The sequence below is a fragment of the Acipenser ruthenus genome, chromosome 2, assembly GCF_902713425.1.
Source record: "Acipenser ruthenus chromosome 2, fAciRut3.2 maternal haplotype, whole genome shotgun sequence".
Classification (NCBI taxonomy): Eukaryota; Metazoa; Chordata; class Actinopteri; order Acipenseriformes; family Acipenseridae; genus Acipenser; species Acipenser ruthenus.
The window spans coordinates 47,725,052-47,750,115 of NC_081190.1; the positions used below are offsets into that span (position 1 = coordinate 47,725,052).

General features: G+C 44.5%; 1 protein-coding gene across 1 annotated transcript in view; it reads right to left on the reverse strand.

Annotated features, from left to right (window-relative positions):
- The window catches only part of LOC117409321 (E3 ubiquitin-protein ligase RNF38), a 136,043-nt gene extending 121,056 nt beyond the window's left edge, over positions 1–14,987 (reverse strand). The window contains exon 1 of the mRNA XM_058996642.1: positions 14,643–14,987. Within this exon, the coding sequence (XP_058852625.1) occupies positions 14,643–14,874 (232 nt within the window). The 5' untranslated portion in view covers positions 14,875–14,987. The remainder of the gene's footprint in view (positions 1–14,642) is intronic.
- Positions 14,988–25,064: the final 10,077 nt, after the last annotated feature.

A 25,064-nucleotide genomic window follows, 5' to 3' on the forward strand; every position in this document is an offset into this window, starting at 1 on the left:
ACCTTTGAAACCAATTTTTTATTTTCAAAAATGGCCTGCATCTTAGACGTGACTGCTCAAGTACACAAACAGGAACGCGACTGACTGCTCCAGAAAAGATGATCAAAAAGGTTACTTCCCTGATCTCAAATCATCCATTATCAGAAATGGCTTGTGAACGGAGATAAATAACTGACGCCAACTGGAAGAATGCACCGCACACCTCTGTCCCTCTTGTGTGAGTGGATTACTAAAGCATGGGATTCCATAAAAAGGAGAGATGTGGTGCACTCCTTCAAAAAATGTTACATATCTAACCAGCTCAACGGAACAGAAGATAACATTGTCTGGGAGATGCCAAGTAATAGAGGACTCCTGCAACTGAGAGGATGATGACGAGGAGAGATTTTTTGTTGTTACAGGTATGCTAATTTACAAATATAAGATATGCCTAATAGAGTTTGTAGCATTTCATTGCAAAGATTCTTCGTATAAATGGCTGTTATATGCATAATTGAGTTTGTATCTTTGTAAATGCATTTTTTCCTCAAATTGAGGGTGGAAAAATTGGGGCTGCATCTTAATTAGAAGGAATACAGTATACTGTAAAGCCATAAATATTGGCAAGCCTTTTATTACGCGTTTTTCGCATATGGAAAAAAACTGCAAACATTTTTGGCACGAATATCAAATTCCACTAACACATACTTCGTATATTGCAACAGGTCGCCAACATTTGTGGAGCAATAGGTTTTATGGATGTGATTCGCTAAATATTTTATATTTATGGCTTTACAGTCTATCAGGGCTCTCCAAAACTTTTTCCCCCCACTGAGGGTCCAGGACTCTCAAATAAAAAAAAACTGAATGTCCCAGAGGAAATTGTGGTGGTCCCGGTGAAATTATGACAATTTCTTATCAACAATAAAAAACAAAGACTAAAAGCCACAAACAGAAATGTTTCTGTCTAAAAGAATAAAAGAACAAAATAGCATAGCAATAGAATCCACAAAAGCAAAATTATAACTTGCTATTCAATATTGCAAACTATGCATGCTCTGCTCTCAGTGCAGAAAACACTAAACTCTAGCAAAGTGGCAAGTCCTGCTTTTGTAACATTTCTTAAAACTGCATCAACATAATTAATATCAAAGTTAAATCGAGGGGAGCTCTTTTTCTAACATATGATAATATGGTCGGCTAGTGGTAAGGAGATTTAAATGACCGTATTTCTTTCTTTTTCTCTAACTACAGTAATTAGGAAAATAAACTACCGGTACCCAACATCATAACTACCATTAATTTTGCCAAGAATTAACAATCAACCCGCATACTCGGTGGGCTGGTAAAAACAAAACAAAATCAGTTACCCGCGTTGCCGTGGTGACTTATTTTTACCCAACCAGCTTGCTGTGGTGTGTGTGTGTGTGTGTGTGTGTGTGTGTGTGTGTGTGTGTGTGTGTGTGTGTGTGTTTGTTTCTTTGCCTTGCAGTTTAGAAATAAAAAATAATACAAGCGTGATTCTTCCACCGGGACCCAGCTCCGCTTGGTCACTTTGAAGGTGTATTCAGCAGCTATCTCTGCATGCCATGCCCCCGTAGACTCAGTGTCTCAGGGTGCACATTTCTTGGCTACCCGATTTCTTAAAGGCGCTCGACGGTTAAGCCCTCCCAGGAGGACTGTTCTCCCCCGAATGGAGCCTTGATATTGTACTGGAGGCTCTCACGAAGGACCAGTTTGAGCCCATACAATTCATAGAGTTGAAGTTCCTGTCTATGAAGACAGCCTTCCTCGTGGCTATCACCTCCGCTAAGCGGGTCAGTGAGCTGCATGCGCTATCTGTGCACAGCTCCTGCATGTGTATTTGGGAGGATGGCAGCAGGATGTCTCTGCGCACCAACCCTGCTTTCCTCCCAAAGGTGATCACAGCCTTCCAAATTAATCAGTCTGTGGAATTGAAGTCCTTTCATCCACCTCTGTTGCTTCAACAGAGGATGAGAAACTGAATTTCCTTTGCCCAGTGCGGGCATTGAGATGCTACATGCATAGGACAAGAGCTCTGCGTCAATCTGACCAGCTCTTCGTCTGTCACGGGACACGGACCCTAGGACAACCCCACTCCAAGCAGCGTCTGTCACATTGGACTGTGGACACAGTCTGGACTGCGTATAATGGTGCTGGCTTGCCCCCACCTGGTAGGGTAGCCACACACTCCACTAGAGGGTTGGTTACATCTCAGGCCCTCTTCAGAGGGGCCTCGATGTCTGATACTTGTACTGCAGCTAGCTGGGCTACCCCGCATACCTTCTCCAGGTTCTGCTGCCTTAATGTGGTAGATCCTGCCCTGCCTTTATTAGGCACGAGGGTCCTTGAGGGTGGGTTAGACAGTGCTTATGCGTCCCTCATATGCTGCCGGTCCTTCTCCCTTGTGATGGCTCTAGTATACATTATCCCATACGTAATGTCATTCGTGGTCGTCTTCGAGTTGAAAGGGAACGTTAGGTTACTTACCATAACCCTGGTTCCCTGAAAGAGAAGACGACCATTAACAGCGAGATCGCATCGGTCGCCCTCATGGGTTCAATGGAAAAAGAGAAATGGCTTCCTCGGGATGACAGTTTTATTCCCTCGGTGAGCGGGACCGAGTGCATCATCCCTGGAAGGGGCCTTTCAGCAGCTCTGGTATAGAGAGCTCAGCGATACCTACCCAATGGGCAGGCATATCCCATACGTAATGTCACTGGTGGTCGTCTTCTCTTTCAGGGAACCAGGGTTACAGTAAGTAACCTAACGTTATTTACAAACTGCTAACCAAAATCACGCAACAGTCTCTTGACACAGGGGTTGTACCGACAGACTGGGGAATTGCAAACATAATACCAATCCACAAAAAGGGAGACAAAACCGAACCAGGTAAATACAGACCAATAAGCCTGACTTCCATTATATGAAAACTTATGGAAACTAATATAAGATCCAAAATGGAAAATTACCTATATGGGAACACAGTATCCTGGGAGACAGTCAACATGGTTTTAGGAAAGGGAGCTCCTGTCTAACTAATCTACTTGATTTTTTTGAGGCTGCAACACCAACAACGGATAAATGCAAAGCATACGACATGTTTTATTTACATTTCCAGAAAGATTTTGACAAAGTCCAGCATAAACGATTAATTCCCAAACTGAACGCAATAGGGATTAAAGGAAATGCATGCACATGGATTAGGGAGTGGTTAAGATGTAGAAAACAGAAAGTACTGATTAGAGGAGAAACCTCAAAATGGAGCAAGGTAACCAGTGAAGTACCACTGGGATCAGTATTAGGTCCCCTGCTCTTCCTAATCTACATTAATGATTTAGATTCTGGTATAGTAAGCAAACTCGTTAAATTTGCAGACAACACAAAAATAGGAGGAGTGACAAACACTGTTGCAGCAGCAAAGGTCATTCAAAATGATAGAGACCAGGGGTCTCCAACTCTGGTCCTGGAGAGCCCCTATCCAGCAAGTTTTATAGGTGTCTTTACATCATCAGTGGCTAAACATCTGGAACACCTGTTAATCTTGACTAATTAAGCCAATAATTGGTTCAATTAAGTAAATGAGGGATTGGTTGAAACAAAAACCAGTAGCCACAGTAGCTCTCCAGAACCAGGGTTGGAGACCCCTGATCTAGACAGCATTCAGAACTACTATTAACCACTATTAAATTACATTTAATATAGAAAAGAATAAAAATGTGCATTATAAATACCATATGGGAGCTACTAAAATTGAAGAAATCTATGAAAAAGACCTAGAAGTTTATGTTGACTCAAAAATGTCTTCATCTAGATAATGTGGGGAAGCTATAAAAAAAGCCCAACAAAATGCTCAGACATATAGTGAAAAGTGTTGAATTTAAATCAAGGGAAGTAATGCTAAAACTTTACAATGCATTAGTAAGACCTCATCTAGAATATTGTATTCAGTTCTGGTCACCTCGCCACAAAAAATATATTGGTGCTCTAGAAAAAGAGTGCAAAGAGCGACCAGAATTATTCCAGATTTAAAAAGCCTGTCATATGCAGACAGGCTAAAAGAATTGAATCTATTCAGTCTTTAACAAAGAAGACTACGCGGCGATCTGAGTCAAGCTTTAAAAATCCTAAAAGGTATAGACAATGTCAACCCAAGGGACTTTTTTGACCTGAAAAAAGAAACAAGGACCAGGGGTCACAAATGGAGATTAGATAAGAGGGCATTCAGAACAGAAAATAGGAGGCACTTTTTTTACTGAGAATTGTGGGAGTCTGGAATCAACTCCACAGTAATGTTGTTGAAGCTGACACCCTGGGATCCTTCAAGGATCTGCTTGACGAGATTCTGTGATCAATAAGCTAACAATCAAACTAGCAAGATTAGCCGAATGGCCTCCTCTCGTTTGTAAACTTTGTTATGTTCAGTTTACTTCAGTCAGTATCCAGAGCTGTTCAAAGATGCCGAAAACAATAACAATCACTGCTAAAGATCGGATCAACGAGTTAGGCAAGGACGAATTTCATGTCGATGGTAATGTGCTCTTTTCTACTTCATGGACTAAGGAGTACTTTGTACTAAGGAGGCTGTGTGGTCCAGTGGTTAAAGAAATGGGCTTGTAACCAGGAGGTCCCCGGTTCAAATCCCACCTCAGTCACTGGCTCATTGTGTGACCCTGAGCAAGTCACTTAACCTCCTTGTGCTCCGTCTTTCGGGTGAGACGTAATTGTAAGTGACTCTGCAGCTGATGCATAGTTCACACACCTTAGTCTCTGTAAGTCGCCTTGGGAAAAGGCGTATGCTAAACAAATAATAATAATAATAATAATAATAATAATAATAATAATGCAGCAAGGCTGTAGATAACACTCGTAGGGATAGATAGATAGATAGATAGATAGATAGATAGATAGAGATAGAAATACACACACACACACAAATACAGTACTGTGCAAAAGTTTTAGGCAGGTGTGAAAATGCTGTAAAGTAAGAATGTTTTCAAAAATAGAAATGTTAATAGTTTATATTGATCAATTAACAAAATGCAAAGTGAGTGAACAGAAGAAAAATCTACATCAAATCAATATTTGGTGTGACCACCTTTTGCCTTCAAAACAGCATCAATTCTTCTAGGTACACTTGCACACAGATTTTGAAGGAACTCGGCAGGTAGGTTGGCCCAAACATCTTGGAGAACTAACCACAGTTCTTCTGTGGATTTAGGCAGCCTCAGTTGCTTCTCTCTCTTCATGTAATCCCAGACAGACTCGATGATGTTGAGATCAGGGCTCTGTGGGGGCCATACCATCACTCCCAGGACTCCTTGTTCTTCTTTACACTGAAGATAGTTCTTAATTACTTTCGCTGTATGTTTGGGGTCGTTGTCATGCTGCAGAATAAATTTGGGGCCAATCAGATGCCTCCCTGATGGTATTGCATGATGGATAAGTATCTGCCTGTACTTCTCAGCATTGGGGAGACCATTAATTCTGACCAAATCCCCAACTCCATTTGCAGAAATGCAGCCCCAAACTTGCAAGGAACCTCCACCATGCTTCACTGTTGCCTGCAGACACTCATTCGTATACCGCTCTCCAGCCCTTCGGCGAACAAACTGCCTTCTGCTACAGCCAAATATTTCAAATTTTGACTCATCAGTCCAGAGCACCTGCTGCCATTTTTCTGCACCCCAGTTCCTGTGTTTTCGTGCATAGTTGAGTCGTTTGGCCTTGTTTCCACATCGAAGGTATGGCTTTTTGGCCGCAAGTCTTCCATGAAGGCCACTTCTGACCAGACTTCTCCGGACAGTAGATGGGTGTACCAGGGTCCCACTGTTTTTTGCCAATTCTGAGCTGATGGCACTGTGCCACTGTGCCAGGCTCAGCAAAGCAGCCCCAAAACATAACCGAGCCTCCTCCATGTTTCACTGTAGGTATGGTGTTCTTTTCTTTGAAAGCTTCATTTTTTCGTCTGTGAACATAGAGCTGATGTGACTTGCCAAAAAGCTCCAGTTTTGACTCATCTGTCCAAAGGACATTCTCCCAGAAGGATTGTGGCTTGTCAATATGCATTTTAGCAAATTCCAGTCTGGCTTTTTTATGTTTTTCTTTCAAAAGTGGAGTCCTCCTGGGTCTTCTTCCATGGAGCCCACTTTCACTCAAAAAGCGACGGATGGTGCGACCAGAAACTGACGTACCTTCACCTTGGAGTTCAGCTTGTATCTCTTTGGCAGTTATCCTTGGTTCTTTTTCTACCATTCGCACTATCCTTCTGTTCAATCTGGGGTCGATTTTCCTCTTGCGGCCGCGCCCAGGGAGGTTGGCTACAGTTCCATGGACCTTAAACTTCTTAATAATATTTGCAACTGTTGTCACAGGAACATCAAGCTGCTTGGAGATGGTCTTGTAGCCTTTACCTTTACCATGCTTGTCTATTATTTTCTTTCTGATCTCCACAGACAACTCTTTCCTTTGCTTTCTCTGGTCCATGTTCAGTGTGGTGCACACAATGATACCAAACAGCACAGTGACTACTTTTCTCCATTTAAATAGGCTGAATGACTGATTACAAGATTGGAGACATGTGTGATACTAATTAAAGAAACTAATTAGTTTGAAATATCACTATAATCCAATTATTTATTATCTTTTCTAAGGGGTACCAACAAATGTGTCCAGGCCATTTTAGAATATCTTTGTAGAATAATCAATAATTCATCTCTTTTCACAACTTCTTTGCTTTATTCTATGACATACCAAAGGCATGCAAGTATACATGATAAAATAGCTTTTAATTTCATCACTTTTCAGGAGGAATGAAGCATTATTTCAGTGAGCTGTAAGGGTACCAACAAATTTGAGCACGTCTGTATATACACACACACATATATATATTACACACACAACAGGGTTTTTTGATTAATGACACTGGTAAGCTTGTAACTTGTTTAGAATTTTAAAGTATTTTTTTTTTTTCACTGTAATATTTCAATGCCTGTTATTGTGATTATTATTGTTAATGTTATTCTACTAGTGATAGAGCAGTAGTTTATTATGTGTCGTGCATGCTGTTGAGCAAAGTGTATTTGATATATGACGGTGTGTTGCTGTATTAGATTAGGGGGCTTCCCTTAATGAAGTTGCCGTAGCTATATGTGAAACAAGGGTTTTGTTATAGCCATATGTTTGGTAATCTTCCAAGAGAAGGAGTAATGCTGATGTTCAGTCTTTACTGGTAATGGTTAGGGACTACAGAATAATAATGAGTAAACAATAGAATCGTTTAATGATTGTATTTGTAAACAATGACGGTATTCATGCAAGTTAAACAAATACGAACTGAGAAGTTCATTATTTATTGTTATTTGTATTTATTTTAATCAAGCAACAGTTAACATAATTAAAAATACACTAAACAAAATAAAAAAAAATACAACTTACTGCAGAAATTGATTTAATGTTTACAGAAAATGTAACAGAAACTAACTTCTGAAAACCGAAAAATCAACAGTGTTTGAAATCGCAGTTCTCACATGTATTTCTTTAAATACATGTGAAAGTATGTATAGTCAGAATCTTGGAAGACAAGAAATAAATGTAAGGACTGGCTGGTACCATCAATATTTTTAGAAACTTAATGTGTCTTCTTTTTTGTGTGTGTATAAAATGCAAAGGAAAAAATGGAATACATTAAAAAATAGAAAACAAAACAGCTTATGCCTTACCTTTTCTGTATTCAAATTTACTACCAATTAATACTGCTTCTTATCGTCTTAAATTTAGAAATTGCTTCACATTTCTCTCTTCTGGCTCAATTGGTATTATGGTATATATATAAGAACATAAGAACATAAGAAAGTTTACAAACGAGAGGAGGCCATTCAGCCCATCTTGCTCGTTTGGTTGTTAGTAGCTTATTAATCCCAGAATCTCATCAAGCAGCTTCTTGAAGGATCCCAGGGTGTCAGCTTCAACAACATCACTGGGGAGTTGGTTCCAGACCCTCACAATTCTCTGTGTAAAAAAGTGCCTCCTATTTTCTGTTCTGAATGCCCCTTTATCTAATCTCCATTTATGACCCCTGGTACTCTTTTCTTTTTTCAAGTCAAAGAAGTCCCCCGGGTTGACATTGTCTATACCTTTTAGGATTTTGAATGTTTGAATCAGATCGCCGCGTAGTCTTCTTTGTTCAAGACTGAATAGATTCAATTCTTTTAGCCTGTCTGCATACGACATGCCTTTTAAACCTGGGATAATTCTGGTTGCACTTCTTTGCACTCTTTCTAGAGCAGCAATATCCTTTTTGTAACGAGGTGACCAGAACTGAACACAATATTCTAGGTGAGGTCTTACTAATGCATTGTAGAGTTTTAACATTACTTCCCTTGATTTAAATTCAACACTTCTCACACTATATCCAAGCATCTTGTTAGCCTTTTTTATAGCTTCCCCACATTGTCTAGATGAAGACATTTCTGAGTCAACATAAACTCCTAGGTCTTTTTCATAGTTCCCTTCTTCAATTTCACTATCTCCCATATGATATTTATAATGCACATTTTTACTGCCCGCATGCAATACTTTACACTTTTCTCTATTAAATTTCATTTGCCATGTGTCTGCCCAATTTTGAATGCGGTCTAGATCATTTTGAATGACCTTTGCTGCTTCAACAGTGTCTGCCACTCCTCCTATTTTTGTGTCGTCTGCAAATTTAACGAGTTTGCTTACTATATCAGAGTCTAAATCATTAATGTAGATTAGGAATAGCAGAGGACCTAATACTGATCCCTGTGGTACACCACTGGTTACCTCACTCCATTTTGAGGTTTCTCCTCTAATCAGTACTTTCTGTTTTCTACCTGTTAACCACTCCCTAATCCATGTGCATGCATTTCCTTGAATCCCTACTGCGTTCAGTTTGAGAATTAATCTTTTATGCGGGACTTTGTCAAAAGCTTTCTGGAAATCTAAATAAACCATGTCGTATGCTTTGCAGTTATCCATTTTCAATGTTGCATCCTCAAAAAAGTCAAGCAGGTTAGTTAGACATGATCTCCCTTTCCTAAAACCATGCTGGCTGTCTCCCAGGATATTGTTACCATATAAGTAATTTTCCATTTTGGATCTTATTTTCCATAAGTTTACATATAATAGAAGTCAGGCTTATTGGTCTGTAGTTACCTGGTTCGGTTTTGTCTCCCTTTTTGTGGATTGGTATTACATTTGCTATTTTCCAGTCTGTTGGTACAACCCCTGTGTCAAGAGACTGTTGCATGATCTTGGTTAGCGGTTTGTAAATAACTTCTTTCATTTCTTTGAGTACTATTGGGAGGATCTCATCTGGCCCAGGGGATTTGTTTATTTTAAGAGCTCCTAGTCCCTTTAACACTTCTACCTCTGTTATGCTAAAGTTATTTACAATGTGACATTGTTTGTTTTTGTGCCTGAAATATCATTTCTCTGTTTCATGGTGTCTGGTTCTGTCTCTTTCACCACTTTTTTCTGTGTGCAATTATTGCAAAACCATTATTGTTTAAATATGTGGACTTTACTTACTTTGAAAATCACTATGTGCCAAGACAAGTTTGTGGTTTTAAAATTCTAATATTAAATACATTATTTTGTAATTACTTTTCTTACACATAAGTAACTTTTACTTGCTCTTTAAATCTCAACACCTAAAATAATTTAGAAAAATGAACAAAGTTATACATTTGAAACATATTTAGGCTCAGGATATGCAGGATTTAGACCCCTGCAAAACCCTGCAATTCATTTTCGGTGGGAGGCGTTGCCACTTGCACCCGCGCTGGGGGAGGACCCCCACGCCCCCCTGCACCCGCGCTGGGGGAGGACCCCCACGCCCCCCTGCACCCGCGCTGGGGGAGGACCCCCACGCCCCCCTGCACCCGCGCTGGGGGATGGCCCCCACGCCCCCCTGCACCCGCGCTGGTTGCTATTTGTGGATACTGTATCGCTGCTGACAGTAAACACTATTCTCTTTTTTTTTTTTAATGTGCTTGTTTTTTTTTTTATTATTTGCTATACACTATTGAAAATAGATAAATTGAACGTATAGGACTGTGAGGAAGCAGACTTAGTCTAAATTCAGCACTACTGAGAATTTACCAGGCACAGACAGGGCTGAATTTTTTTCAAGGCAACGCTCAGAGGGAGTGTACTAAAACTGAGATTCCATCAAGCAGAAAAAAGGTAAAATACATCAATACTGTATTTACCTGTTTTCCGGCAGATTGATTTGTAACAGAGATTCAACGTAGTTTGAACAATAACACTCAAAGTCATTTACTAGAGATTACGGACCTCATATTGATCAATCAGGTTAACAAATATCTCTGATCCATTTTCTAAAACCATATAACAAGTTTTGTGGTGCTGTACAAAGCCCCGTCTTACAATGAGACAGCAGTGTAGTTTTTCCAGAACTCAAGCCCGGGACAGCATGCGCGGCATTTTGCCACATGACTTGCTGTCATTACTTTAATATGGTGTTGGACTGTTTTTACCTTGGTCCTCAATTTTATTTCAAACAGAGCTGACAAATTACGTAATTTGTTCATTCCCGATCCTACTTTCAACTCGTATTTCATTTTTGCAGTCGCCTAATTTAACACTGTGTTTTTGTTATTTATTTCTTCTTCTTATTTATTTCTTAGCAGACGCCCTTATCCAGGGCGACTTGCAGTCGTAAACAAAAATACATTTCAAGGATCACAGTACAAGTAATAATACAGTTAAGAGCAAGATAAATACAATGACTTTGGTTCTATCAAGCACAAGTACGATTCAAGAAAAATACGATTTTCCCCACTAGTTTAACAGAGATGTCCTGAAAGATCTTTTGAAGCATAAAAATGAATACCTAGTGCGGAATATACACCGATAGCAACTTCTTCGGGCGCCTACTCTGTGTACTTCGCCAAACATACTGTAGCGTTTCCACGCAGTGCGCAGGATAGAAAAACACAACACGCCGTTTTCAAGTTCAACGCTTTACTCATGAACCTCTTTCAGAGCCCACTGCTCTAGCCACTTGCTCTGCACCGACCACAATGAGCGTGCAACGCCCCGTTTTATAGCTAAGCCCCGCCCCTTTATGTTAATCGGGTGCCAGAGCGAACAGCTATCCCATTGGTCCCCAGCCACACACCAGGACCAATGGGCACACACAAGAAACAGCCTATGACAGGGGCAGCTCGCACAGCCAGAGACAGAGCGAACCCGCAGCTACAGGTAATACAGACGGGGGGGAGAGGAACACAATACAGCGGCAGTAACAGACAGTAGAAACAAGAGGGAATACAGTACACAAACACAATACACGGATCGCTACACTACCCCCACCTTAGCCTTTTTGCCCCCAAAAAGTTTACAAGGCTCCATGCAGCATATGACTGGGATCGGCAACCTCCACCCCTGAAACACAGACCCCCTCCCCGCATGTCCGGTTTTCCTTCCAGGGCCTTTGGTGGGTGAGCCGACGGGCCGTGCTGTGCGGAAGGCAATCTGCTATTCTCTGCTGAGCTGAGTGACTCTCAGTAGCCCAGTATCAGGAGCTCGCTCTCATGCCACAAGTGTTCTCCCTCAGGCGGCAGCGGTTCTCTTTGCTCCTGTCCCTTGGTCGTGCCCTTTGCAGGAGCCCTTAAAAGGACTGGCGCTTTCAGCGGTAGCTCTCTTAAGGCAGGTAGCAGTAGTGCTTTCTCAGGCGGTGGCGGCGGCCCTGGCTCTCTCCCAGGCGGCGGCGGCCCTGGCTCTCTCTCAGGCGGTGGCGGCGGCCCTGGCTCTCTCTCAGGCGGCGGCGGCCCTGGCTCTCTCTCAGGCGGCGGCGGCCCTGGCTCTCTCCCAGGCGGCGGCGGCCCTGGCTCTCTCCCAGGCGGCGGCGGCCCTGGCTCTCTCCCAGGCGGCGGCGGCCCTGGCTCTCTCAGGCGGTGGCGGCGGTGGCCCTGGCTCTCTCTCAGGCGGCGGCGGCCCTGGCTCTCTCCCAGGCGGCGGCGGCCCTGGCTCTCTCCCAGGCGGCGGCGGCCCTGGCTCTCTCCCAGGCGGCGGCGGCCCTGGCTCTCTCAGGCGGTGGCGGCGGTGGCCCTGGCTCTCTCTCAGGCGGCGGCGGCCCTGGCTCTCTCTCAGGCGGCGGCGGCCCTGGCTCTCTCTCAGGCGGCGGCAGCGGCGCTCTCTCGGGTGGCGGCGGCAGCGGCGCTTTCTCGGGCGGCGGCGGCAGCGGTAGGCCCCCCATCTCACACGCTGGAGATGATTCAGACTCCTTCGCTAGCCTCCTCGAACGACCACCTCTCCTCCACTTTTGTTTTCGGGCAGGCAGTAGGTCCCCTTCCTCCTGGAAGGGGCAGCACGTCACCTGGTGCCCGAACTCCCCGCAGGCAAGGCACCAGCCTCGCTCCTCCAAGTCACCGAGGAGATCCTCCAGTCCGCCGTCCCACCGGTTCTGTGACGGCTTGGAGTCGTACCACAGCCATTGGTCCATCTTTGTCTTCTCCTGCTCCTGCTCCACGCTGGATTACTCGTTGTATTGATCCCGCTCTGACACCAGTGTAGCGTTTCCACGCAGTGCGCAGGATAGAAAAACACAACACGCCGTTTTCAAGTTCAACGCTTTATTCATGAACCTCTTTCAGAGCCCACTGCTCTAGCCACTTGCTCTGCACCGACCACAATGAGCGTGCAACGCCCCGTTTTATAGCTAAGCCCCGCCCCTTTATGTTAATCGGGTGCCAGAGCGAACAGCTATCCCATTGGTTCCCAGCCGCACACCAGGACCAATGGGCACACACAAGAAACAGCCTATGACAGGGGCAGCTCGCACAGCCAGAGACAGAGCGAACCCGCAGCTACAGGTAATACAGACGGGGGGGAGAGAAACACAATACAGCGGCAGTAACAGACAGTAGAAACAAGAGGGAATACAGTACACAAACACAATACACGGATCGCTACAATACCACAAAGCATTTTGGGATACTGGAGGATACACAAAAAATGTAGTTTGGCATTAAAGCGTCCACACTTCTGCTAAATCGCACTACCTGATGCGATCTAATTAGAACCAGACTCGAGACTACCTCCTGAGATGGTCTCGAGTCCGATTCTCTAATACGGTATTAAATGCTGCGTAGTTTGTACGTCATAGTGTGGACAGGGCCAAAGTCAAATGCAACCTGCTGAACAATGTTACGTTTACATAATGAATTACATATTGCTTTGTAGTTTTCAAAAAAATGAAAAATGTGACATTTCGAAATCCAACATGAAACTGTACTGCTATTGTAGTTTCCGGTAGATTTGCGATATGATTTGGTAGTTTATTGAATTGCATAAAATATCGAAATTATATTCATACAGTTGTTTTTGTTTTGTTTTGTTTTTTTAATGTCTCCATCCTATATTCTTGGTATAAATGGGTAATTGTATGTAAAAATAATGTGTAAAGAAAATAATGTAATTGTATGTAAAAATAATGTGATATCTTGTAACAATTGTAAGTCGCCCTGGATAAGGGCGTCTGCTAAGAAATAAATAATAATAATAATAATAATAATAATAATAATAATAATAATAATAATAATAACATTGTAAATAAAGTCGCGTAGTGCATACCGCTCACGTGAGCCCGGGTGCGGGCTAGCGCGGTATCTCACCATAAAAATGCCCAGCGGTACCGCGTCTCGCCTGTCTGTTCCGGCTTTAGTCAGAGGCTTGTCACTAATTATCCACAACATCCTCTGGCAAGAAATCAGGTGTAGTCTATATAAGTTTTTGTTATAGTTTTCTTTCGGGTGGAATAAAATCAACAGTGGACTTTTGCCAATAATGCTTCTGTTTTCAGGAAACTACCGAGTTCGGCCCATTGGCATCCTGTATCGCTATACTTAAAAACAGCTTCTATATTTCAACTGCAGTGGCTTAAGTTTTCAGTTTTGAAAATAAACAAACAAACAAACAAACAGAAAAAACATAAATGGTGTCATGGTTTTAATAAAAATGAATTTAACAGTAATTATTGACACCCCATTACATGAAAACTCGAGCTTTCCTGACTTTTTTTGTAATGTATTTATTTTCTCAAAACACATTCACTACAAAACCAACCATTCTACTACGCAAAACAAAATATTCTCTTTTACAAATGTTTGTACGATATTGAAGTCTTCCAATTAAGATGAGGCAGGGGGGCGGGGAGGTTCTTCCTCCAGAACACTCCCATCCCACTTCCAAAATAAACAAACGCTTTCCTATGAATATAAATTAACTTCCCAGTTTAAAACTACTTAAAAAAGCAAACAATCCTTCAACAAAAGCTGGGAATAAAAGGAGGCGATATAAAATCACATGTTTTTAAAATAAGGGATAACCAGTGGCAGTGGCTCTTGTTTCTCATGAACCTCTTTTTAATAAAATACAGTGCAAACACTGCTGATTAATTCAACCAAAAAAAATGCAGTGATGAAAAAGAAAGTTCTATTACAGCACTATGGGGACGCATATGTGACCCCCAATTCCTGGACTACAATTGATCCACCCTCTGCAGTAGCCGGAAAACCATAAGCCATTGCTTAGATCCTAAAATTACGCGATAAATCATCAAAACATAAGGATACCAGGCACTGGCTTACCTGCTGAAGGTGCTCTGGTGGCTCCTGTGGGTGCAGCTCTCAGATTACTGAAGGTCGGGTTGCTCCCCGCTGTTCGTTGATTCTCGGTGGGGTGGACACCAGTTGTATCACAGCCAGGGCTGTGCTGGTTGAAGTGGCCGCCGCTATTAGTAATATTGTTATAATAACTACTGGTCATGTTGTGGTTGAGAAATCCAGACCTGGACCGGGACCGAGTCCTGGGGGGCTCCATGAGAGAGGGGTGGTGATGATAGGACGAGGTGAAGGGGGAGGAGATAGGAGGGGATTGGGAAAGAGGAGAGGAAGAGGAAGCCGCCAGCAGCCTGCTGCTGCCACTACCCCCCGACCCCCTGCCCCCCTCCGCTCCACCACCCCCACCCCCGATCTGGGCCTGGTCAGGTGAAACCACCCCCCTGTCTTCACAAACATGCCCCTGCTTGGGGACTGCGTCGGAAATGGTGCGCAGCCGGGAGTAAAGACAGGGTTCCTGTGTGGGCTGGGAAGTTGTAGCGATTGGCATTTCCTTTGGGGAGAGTTTATTTATTTATTTATTAAAGCACTTCAGAGTCTTGAAGTAGATGCACGAGAAAATAATATAAAAATAAAATAGTGAAAATAAACTTTATCTAAATGTCTCTGTGGAAATTGAAGCGTAAATTAGAATTCCAAAATAAACAAAGTATTCTTGCTTTTAAAGGCCTCTGTCCGTCGTTTCAAAATAAGTTACCTTTGTGTTCGTTTTGTATCTACTTGTTTAAATATATATAAGAAGGGATCAACAAACACTGAAAAAGCCCTCCTTCAGTCCTGAGATCACAACAGAAAACAGCGTGAAGTAGTCAGATCTACCCCCAACAAGAAATGCGTCTCTGTTTCTTTCGGCTTATTTAAAACGTGTTATTCTTCCAATTATTCGTGTTATTCGGTTTCCTGTACACGATTTCCCGTTTACTGTAATTCAGCAGCCAGATAAAAACCTATCCAGCATAAATTATACAGAAAGCAATAGATAGCCAAGCCGCGTTTCACTTCCGTACAAACCCGTCCATTGCATTGGATTTGGATTACAGCTGTCTGCAGTGAGAACCCCTTCCTTTTCTGATACAATCTGAGTGGTATACGGCGAAAAGTTTATTTAACTTAACTTTTCAAGATGTTCCTAGCTCTTCGTCCTTTTCTTTTCAATCGGGCTCTACTTTTTTCATCCAAGCGCTGTTTCAACCCGATTCATGTGCGTGTTGCGTTCTTCAAAATTCACTTTGCCAAAAAAGAAAAAAGCTGGAATGTCTTCCTTTTCTTCTTTTAAAAGTAACCGTGTATAATTATCCGCAAATACGTTGAGGTTAGGGCTAGTATGTCACTCTCTTGGATTCAATGCGGTACATACGATTTAAAAACCCAAGCTACAAAGCACCGATCAGACTCACTGTACTGTGTGCCTCTTTATATCGGTCAGTGTGAAATGTGACTAGAGATCAATAGGATTTCAGCTCTATAGCAAGGCAAGACTAATCGAGGCTAGAGATAGCTCACACTCAACACCAAAGATCTGTTGCCGGCAAGACAACGTCAGAAGTTTTACAATACCCGCAGTCTCAGGGACATAACAGCAATCCATTTTTCTGCTTTAATTGTATATAAGGTTTCAATAATAGCGCATATGGACGTGCCCATATCAATTTAACTGTAAAGAGCAGAAAAGAGACGGGGGTAGTTTTAAATATTGACTGTGCTTGAATCGACTGCATAGGCTGCTGCTGGAGGTTTTGCTACATGCGCAAGAGAGAGAAGTGGTAAAGAGCTGTAAATTATTTACAAATACAACTGCTAGGGAAAGGCTTGCCTGGTGTTGCTGTTAAATCTATCTCCCTGAGCAGTGCTACTCCCCCCATAAAAATAAAAGGGTCGGCTCAACACTGCAGATTAGTGAAAGCTACACATCGGTGAAAAAAAGAGCAAAACTGTAAATAGATCAGTTACAGCAATTCTTTGTGAGTAATTTAAGAACATCGTGACATTAACATTTAATTTTAAAGTAAGATTTTCCTTTAAACTAATCTAGCCCATGAATTAGCTACTGTAAAACAATATTATTACCTAAGACACGTATGACATTGTTTTTTTGGTTTTTTTTAACTTTGCTCAATTCATTTTTTCACTTTCCTTGAGACTGAAAAAAAGAAAAAAAATCGCATAAAATGTTAAATATGTGTCTTCACTTGTTACAAAATATACACTAATTAAACACACACACACACACACACACACACACACACAAACAGTACGTTCTAGTTATGAGCACTGTTCTGCCTGAGAGCAGTCGTAAAAAATGCAACATTAAACAAAATGACTGAATGTCAGGAGTACTGTTTTCTGCTGTTAGACTCGATGCCACACAGAAGTGTGAAAAAACATACTATAGTAGTACGCGTTACAAACGGTGTTTTGTTTGGTACCAATCAGCAGTCAAGACAAGTTGTAGGTTGTGGTATAACTGGAATTCTTAAGTGGGTAGGCCTACTTTATTTGACATCCTTCTATGTTTTGCTTGGTATACTTGTCACAATGATTTTGTCCTAGGCTTGGGTTTAAAAACGTGTCTGTTTTCAATAGCTGCATGTGTAGCACTGCAGTCCAGTTAATTTATGGTAGTTTTAGTGAAGGTTCACATGCATACTTCCGTTGAGACTTCCATGTCACTGCTGTCACTCACACGCTCCAGCAGCTACCTTCAGCAGAAGGCGATAATGCGCCAGCAAAGAAACATTTTTTAAAGGGCATTGCCTTTTTTCTAAATGCTTTTGTTGTTATAGTGAGACATTTTAGAGAAAATGTTGTATTTTAACAGTTTTTTTCTTACGATTTCATGTAAATTGCGTATTTCTTCATAGATTTAATAATAGAAAGTAATTTTTAGCTAAATACACAAGCGTACGGTATCACAAATTCAACTTAGTGAGTGAACATTTAAATGACATGTTAAATCTGGGTTTCTAACAAATAAATCCTTGATTTTTATTTATTTATTTATTTTCTACACTTGGCAAGTCAGCATTTTACAGCGGCTCATTGAGGCCATCGAAAAAAGAAATATATATATATATATTGTAGCGACCCGGACACCATTCTGTGTCTGCTGGACTTTTATGTTGTCCCGTTTGTTTGTCTGGTCTGTCTTGTCCTGTGTACATGTTACATGTATTGTAAGGGTGCAACCACGCCACATAGAATGGGGAAAGGAGCATGGATAGACCCGGTTGGTCAGAGTGGAGTGGAGCAGTGAAAGGGGTATAAGTACTGCCTGCATGGGAATGTGAGGGAGAGAATCGCAGGTTTGAGTGGTGAATGGACGAATGCACGGAGCTGGGTTAATTACAGAGAGAAAGAGGGCATGCGAGAGAGTGTGTGGGACCGAGAGCACCAGTGCGCACACAGGAGTAAGCGACGTCACTCCAAGATGGCCGGCAAGACAACAACAAAATGGCCTACACACCTTTCCTGCTGTAATACAGTGGTAAGGCCAACTGGGAATTGTTTAAAATGCAGTTTGAAACAATAGCAAGTGTAGAGAGCTGGACAGATAAAGAGAAAGCAAGTAATATGATCGCCTGCTTGCAGGAAGGTGCTCTGTCTAAATTATAAGCCACCACTGCAAGCCTCCACTTAGACAGGCACCGTGCCGATCGTGGACAAGGGGGTGAAGAGTGTGTGCCGGTCAGGATGCCTGGACCGGGGCGGAGCACCATCAATGCGGGCCGCTATGGGAGGCCTACCAAATCATAGCCGAGATGAGAGAGGCCTGCAGATCCCTGGATGTTGTTCTAGGGTTCTTTTTGACTTCCTGGATGATTTTACGCCTTGCTCTTGGAGAGATTTTGGCAGGACGGCCACTCCTGGGAAGATTCACTACTGTTCCAAACTTTCTCCATTTGGACAATATGGCTCTGACTGTGGTTCGGTGGAGCCCCAGAGCCTTAGAAATGGCTTTGTAACCTTTTCCAGACTGATAGGCATCAACAACTTTTTTCCGGTGGTCTTCAGGAATTTCTTTTGTTCATGGCATGATGTGACTCTAGAACCTGTGTGCTGACAACTTCACTCTGATGGTAAGGGCCAAAGTTAGTCAGATTTATATTGGGCAGGGCTGGCCCAAATCAGGCCTGGTTGTTAACCAAAGTACTCAAACAGGGGGGGGGGGATAACCTTTTCACACCTGTAGATTGCATGTTTGATTACCTTGCACACCAAACAAATGAAAGAAGCACCAAACCTTGGTGTCATTTTTTTCTCCCTCTATATAATACTACAACCCACACAAAAACTGACCAAATACAATGTGAAAAATGTGCAAAAATGCAGAAAATCAGACGGGGCAAATACTTTTTCATGGCACTGTATATATATATATATATATATATATTGTGACAGAGATCGAATGAGTCTTAGTGTTAGATCTCCCTCTCGACCTGTGAGAGCACGGTATACGAGGAACAGAGTACCCTTAATGAAATGGCACGACAATTTATTCCGTAGGGTAGATGGAAGTCGGTCAGTTCGGAAGGGGGCGGAGCCATGGCACCCGAGCTCAGTGACCCAGACGGTAAGCGGCGTGGCATCCGAGGACTGGAGGAGCGGATGCGCTCGTTAACCTCGGGGTCATGGGCGAGGGTATAAATAGGGGGCATGGCTTGAGTGATCTGTTCCTTTGCATATGGTTAAAACATATAACCGAGAAGGAGCCCGAAACGTGAACGCGACCGTGAGTGTTTTGTGTCTGTGTCCTAACACTGTGTGTCTTGTGTGTTATTGTCTCACTAAGATTACTGAGCACGATCCGGAGCTGCAGCCGCAGGCCAGCGAAAACCCGGACTTCACCACTCACCTGTCTCACTTTCGGAACTGTCTCTGTGTTTGCACCTTTTAACACTTGTATCACGCACTGTCTTTGTGTACGTGTTTAGTGTGGGTGTCGGAACGGGACTTTGGGGTTGCGGGTCAAACCCGTAGGATTACAATTAGAAGTGATACACGCCGCTGTATCACTTCCAGCACTATTATTATTTACAGGTTTTGCCTTGAGGCTCTGGACATTTATTAAATTAAATAAACACCCTTGCACCTGTACCAACGTCTGTCCGTGTGATTATTCTGCACTGCACTCACCTGCACGTCATTACCACTTTGCCACACGTGGTCGTCAGAAGTAAGAGATGGACTACGCCACACTGTCGGCGCTGCTGGAGCAGCTGGACAGCAGACGGGAGGGGGAGGAAAGACGGAGAGAGGAGAGGTACACCGCGCTGATCGAGAGGGTCGGGCTGGCAATACCTCCCACAGCATCAGCGGAGCGCGGCTTCATAGCGCCCAAAGCCAGGACGCATAAAATGACGGCGGATGATGATCCAGAGGCATACCTGGTGGCATTTGAGCGGCTGGCTACCACCGCGTCATGGCCCCGACAGTTCTGGGCAAGCCAGCTGGGACCCTGCCTGATTGGGGAAGCGCAGGCAGCATACCAGGCGATGGGGGATGACGACGCCGCTCAATATGACCTGGTAAAGCTGGCTATTCTCCGCCGTCTGAATATTACGCAGGAAACGCACCGAGTGAGGTTCAGGGAGTACAGGAGGTCCCCGAACGTACGCCCCAGGGTGGTCGCGCAGAAGCTCTGTGACCACATGATACACTGGCTCACCCCGGCGCTAAAAACAACTGCCCAGATGGGGGAGGCCATCGTTATTGAGCAGTTTTGTCATGTGGTCGGCGCCGAGACCCAAGGATGGATACGGCGCCACAACCCCGACACCCTGGAACAGGCAGTCAAGCTCGCAAAGGACTTCGAGGACTCCCTGGTATCCGCCCAGACCGGGCTACTCACCCCACCTCAACGGAGCGGCCGAGCCCCACCTCCTCTCTCTGCTCCATCAGCCCCACCACCAGGACCGGTTCAACGACCTCCAAGAGCACCAACCCCAATGGGCGACCTTGCCTCCTCTTCATGGAGACCAAGGTTGGCCCCCAGCGGGGGTAGAGGTGCTGCCCCTGCCCCGTTGCCATACCAGCAGCGGGACAGACCATTTAATACTGTGCCCTCCTTTCCCCCTACCTGTTTTAGGTGCCGCCAGCCGGGACATCAGGCTAGGTCATGCCCATCTGCGATGGAGTGTGACGTGGCCGTCTGTAATCTGGCATCTGAAGCGGGTAAGCGAGGGAAAAATGGTCGGGAGGGGCCTTGTATTGTTAAGGTGATTTTTGGAAATGTGAAGACCCATGCATTAGTGGACACAGGGTGTGGTCAGACCTTAATTAGAGCATCTCTCTTGGGCGGTATGGTGTGGCAGCCACAAGGTCAGGTGGCGATCTCCTGTATCCATGGAGACACGGCAACATACCCCACAGTAAAAGCATATTTATCGGTCGGTCCGATGAAACGTTCCCTGGTAGTTGGGGTAGCGGAAAGGTTACCACATCCCATTATTCTGGGTCGGGACTGGCCCAACTATAAAGATTTATTGAAATTAAGGGCAGTCCCGGCCATACACGCAAATGTGGCAGAAAAAGTAGAAGGGGAAATAATTGGTAATGTTTTTCCCTTTCAAGCGGAAATGTTCTCTTCCCTGTTCCGGCCGAAAAAAACAAACAAAGAGAGAAGGCTGCGGAAATGGGAGGGAGCGTTAATGAGACAAGGCTGGGGGCTGGTGGGAGCCTGTTATAACGGTGAAAAACGTCAGTCAAAGGGGGTCGGAACGCAGTGTGACCGAGAGGGCGAGGTTACTGGGCCATCAAGGGCAGATGTTACTCCCGCCCCGCTCAATATACCGGACATGTGGCACTCGAATGTGAACCTAGTGTGGGAGCAGGATAATGACCCATCACTGGTGCACATTCGGGGACAGGTCCGGTCCATTGAAGGTAAGGATGTTGAAGGCGCTGGGGCACTAGTATTTCCACACTTCATTATCAAGGGGCAATTACTATATAGGGTAAACCTGGCCGCGGGCACAGGACATCCTGTAACACAATTATTGGTTCCCCCGTCTTGTCGGCTGGAGGTCATGAGGCTGGCGCATGATATCCCTTTTGCGGGGCACCTCGGAGTTGACAAGACAAGGGAACGGATATTGGCTCGATTCTTTTGGCCAGGTGTTTATAAAGAAGTGTCGAAATATGTAGCCACATGCCCAGACTGCCAGAGAGTAGCGCCGGGTCGAGTGCGCCCCGCCCCTTTGGTCCCACTGCCGATTATTTCCACCCCCTTTGAACGCATCGCAGTGGACATAGTCGGCCCTTTGCTACCTTCTGACTCCGGGTATACGCATATATTAGTGGTGGTAGATTACGCAACGCGATACCCAGAGGCAGTTCCATTGAGGTCCACTAGTGCTGCTGCGATAGCCAAAGAACTAGTGCAGATTATGGCAAGAGTAGGGATCCCCAACGAGATATTGACTGATCATGGAACTAATTTCTTGTCAAACACGCTACAGCAGGTATATAAATTACTAAAAATACGTCCCATCAGAACGTCGGTTTACCATCCACAGACGGACGGTTTGGTGGAACGTTTTAATCAGACTCTAAAGGCGATGCTGAGACGATTTGTGAATCAGGAGCAAAAACATTGGGCATCGCTTCTCCCCTACCTCCTTTTTGCAGTGAGAGAGGTGCCGCAGAGTTCGACAGGGTTCTCCCCCTTCGAGCTCTTGTACGGCCGAGAGCCTCGCGGCATCCTCGATCTGTTGAGAGAGGGGTGGGAGGAGCACAAAGGCTCGTCCAAAAATGTAGTGCAGCATGTGCTCCTACTGAGAGATCGCCTAGATTTGGTCGGTCGTTTGGCCCAAGACAATCTCAGATCGGCTCAGCATCGACAACAGCAGCATTACAATCAAAATGCATTAATCCGAACCTTTCGACCTGGAGACAAGGTAATGCTGCTACTTCCCTCAGCGGAATCCAAACTATGTGCTAAATGGCAAGGGCCATATGAGGTGATTCGGGCTATAGGAAAGGTGAATTACGAAATTAAACAGCCCGATCGCCGTAACAAAAAAGAAATTTATCACATAAATTTATTAAAGCCCTGGCAGGCAAGAGAGGTGTTATTTATAGCCCCAGGCAATATAGAGGATGATTTAGGGCCCGAGCTAGAACCCTCTAGCACAAAGAACATTTCGATGGGGGAACAGTTACTTCCTGATCAGCAACGTGAACTACGTAGGTTAATTGAGGAATTTAGCGATGTTTTTTCTAACACGCCCGGTAGAACTAACCTCGCTGAATATGACATTATCTCTCCCCCAGGTGTCACAGTGCGAGAGAGACCTTACCGGGTCCCGGAAAGTCGACGGAGTGGCGTTCGCAAAGAGGTATGGGACATGCTCGAACTTGGGGTGATTGAGCCTTCCAGGAGCGAGTGGTGCAGTCCAATTGTGATAGTGGCCAAAAAGGACGGCACCAACCGCTTCTGCGTTGATTTCCGCAAGGTAAACGCTATTGCCAAGTTTGATGCGTATCCCATGCCTCGGGTCGACGAACTCCTAGATAGACTGGGGACGGCGAGGTTCATCTCCACTCTGGATCTGACGAAAGGATATTGGCAGATCCCGTTAACTCGTAGGTCTAGAGAGAAAACCGCATTTTCAACACCAGAGGGGCTGTTTCATTTTACAACCATGCCGTTTGGGTTACATGGTGCGCCTGCTGCCTTCCAGAGACTGATGGACCAGGTTTTACACCCACATCGTGAATATGCGGCAGCGTATATTGATGATGTGGTCATTTACAGCTCCACCTGGCGAGAGCATTTGGCTAGGATCACAGCCGTCCTTCAGTCTCTAAGGGCAGCCCGGCTGACAGCTAACTTGCGAAAATGTGCGTTTGCCAAAAGAGAAACACAATATTTGGGATTTGTAATGGGGAATGGCAGGGTGAAACCCGTTGTCTCCAAGGTCCAGGCCTTGGTAGACGCGGCAATCCCCAAAACCAAGGCTCAGGTGCGGTCGCTACTGGGGTTAGCCGGTTATTACCGCCGCTTTATCCCCGAGTATGCCACAGTGGTTAATCCCTTAGTTGACCTCACCAAAAAGAGCGCACCAAATTTAATTAAATGGTCAGAAGAATGTCAGGGGGCGTTTAATACTGTTAAGCAGAGACTTTGCCAGGCCCCTGCTCTCATCACTCCAGACTTCACTAAGAGATTCATCCTCCACACCGATGCTTCGGATGTCGGTTTGGGTGCAGTCCTGTCTCAAATGGTAGGCGGAGTAGAACACCCTGTTCTGTACATAAGTAAAAAAATGCTCCCTCGGGAGCGCAACTACTCCGTCGTCGAAAAAGAGTGTTTGGCCATGAAATGGGCTACTCACTCTTTAAGATACTACCTGCTGGGACACTCATTTGATCTTGTCACTGACCACGCCCCACTCAAGTGGTTAAGCACAATGAAGGACAGCAATGCCCGGATAACTCGGTGGTATCTGGCATTGCAGCCCTTCATGTACCATATGGTACACCGTGCAGGGAAAGACCACCAAAATGCGGATTATTTTTCCCGGGAGGGGGGAGTAATGGGAAAGGTAGGTTTAGCCGAGTGTTCCTTCGGCTCCACTCTGAGCGGTGGGATATGTGACAGAGATCGAATGAGTCTTAGTGTTAGATCTCCCTCTCGACCTGTGAGAGCACGGTATACGAGGAACAGAGTACCCTTAATGAAATGGCACGACAATTTATTCCGTAGGGTAGATGGAAGTCGGTCAGTTCGGAAGGGGGCGGAGCCATGGCACCCGAGCTCAGTGACCCAGACGGTAAGCGGCGTGGCATCCGAGGACTGGAGGAGCGGATGCGCTCGTTAACCTCGGGGTCATGGGCGAGGGTATAAATAGGGGGCATGGCTTGAGTGATCTGTTCCTTTGCATATGGTTAAAACATATAACCGAGAAGGAGCCCGAAACGTGAACGCGACCGTGAGTGTTTTGTGTCTGTGTCCTAACACTGTGTGTCTTGTGTGTTATTGTCTCACTAAGATTACTGAGCACGATCCGGAGCTGCAGCCGCAGGCCAGCGAAAACCCGGACTTCACCACTCACCTGTCTCACTTTCGGAACTGTCTCTGTGTTTGCACCTTTTAACACTTGTATCACGCACTGTCTTTGTGTACGTGTTTAGTGTGGGTGTCGGAACGGGACTTTGGGGTTGCGGGTCAAACCCGTAGGATTACAATTAGAAGTGATACACGCCGCTGTATCACTTCCAGCACTATTATTATTTACAGGTTTTGCCTTGAGGCTCTGGACATTTATTAAATTAAATAAACACCCTTGCACCTGTACCAACGTCTGTCCGTGTGATTATTCTGCACTGCACTCACCTGCACGTCATTACCACTTTGCCACAATATATATATATATATATATATATAAAATA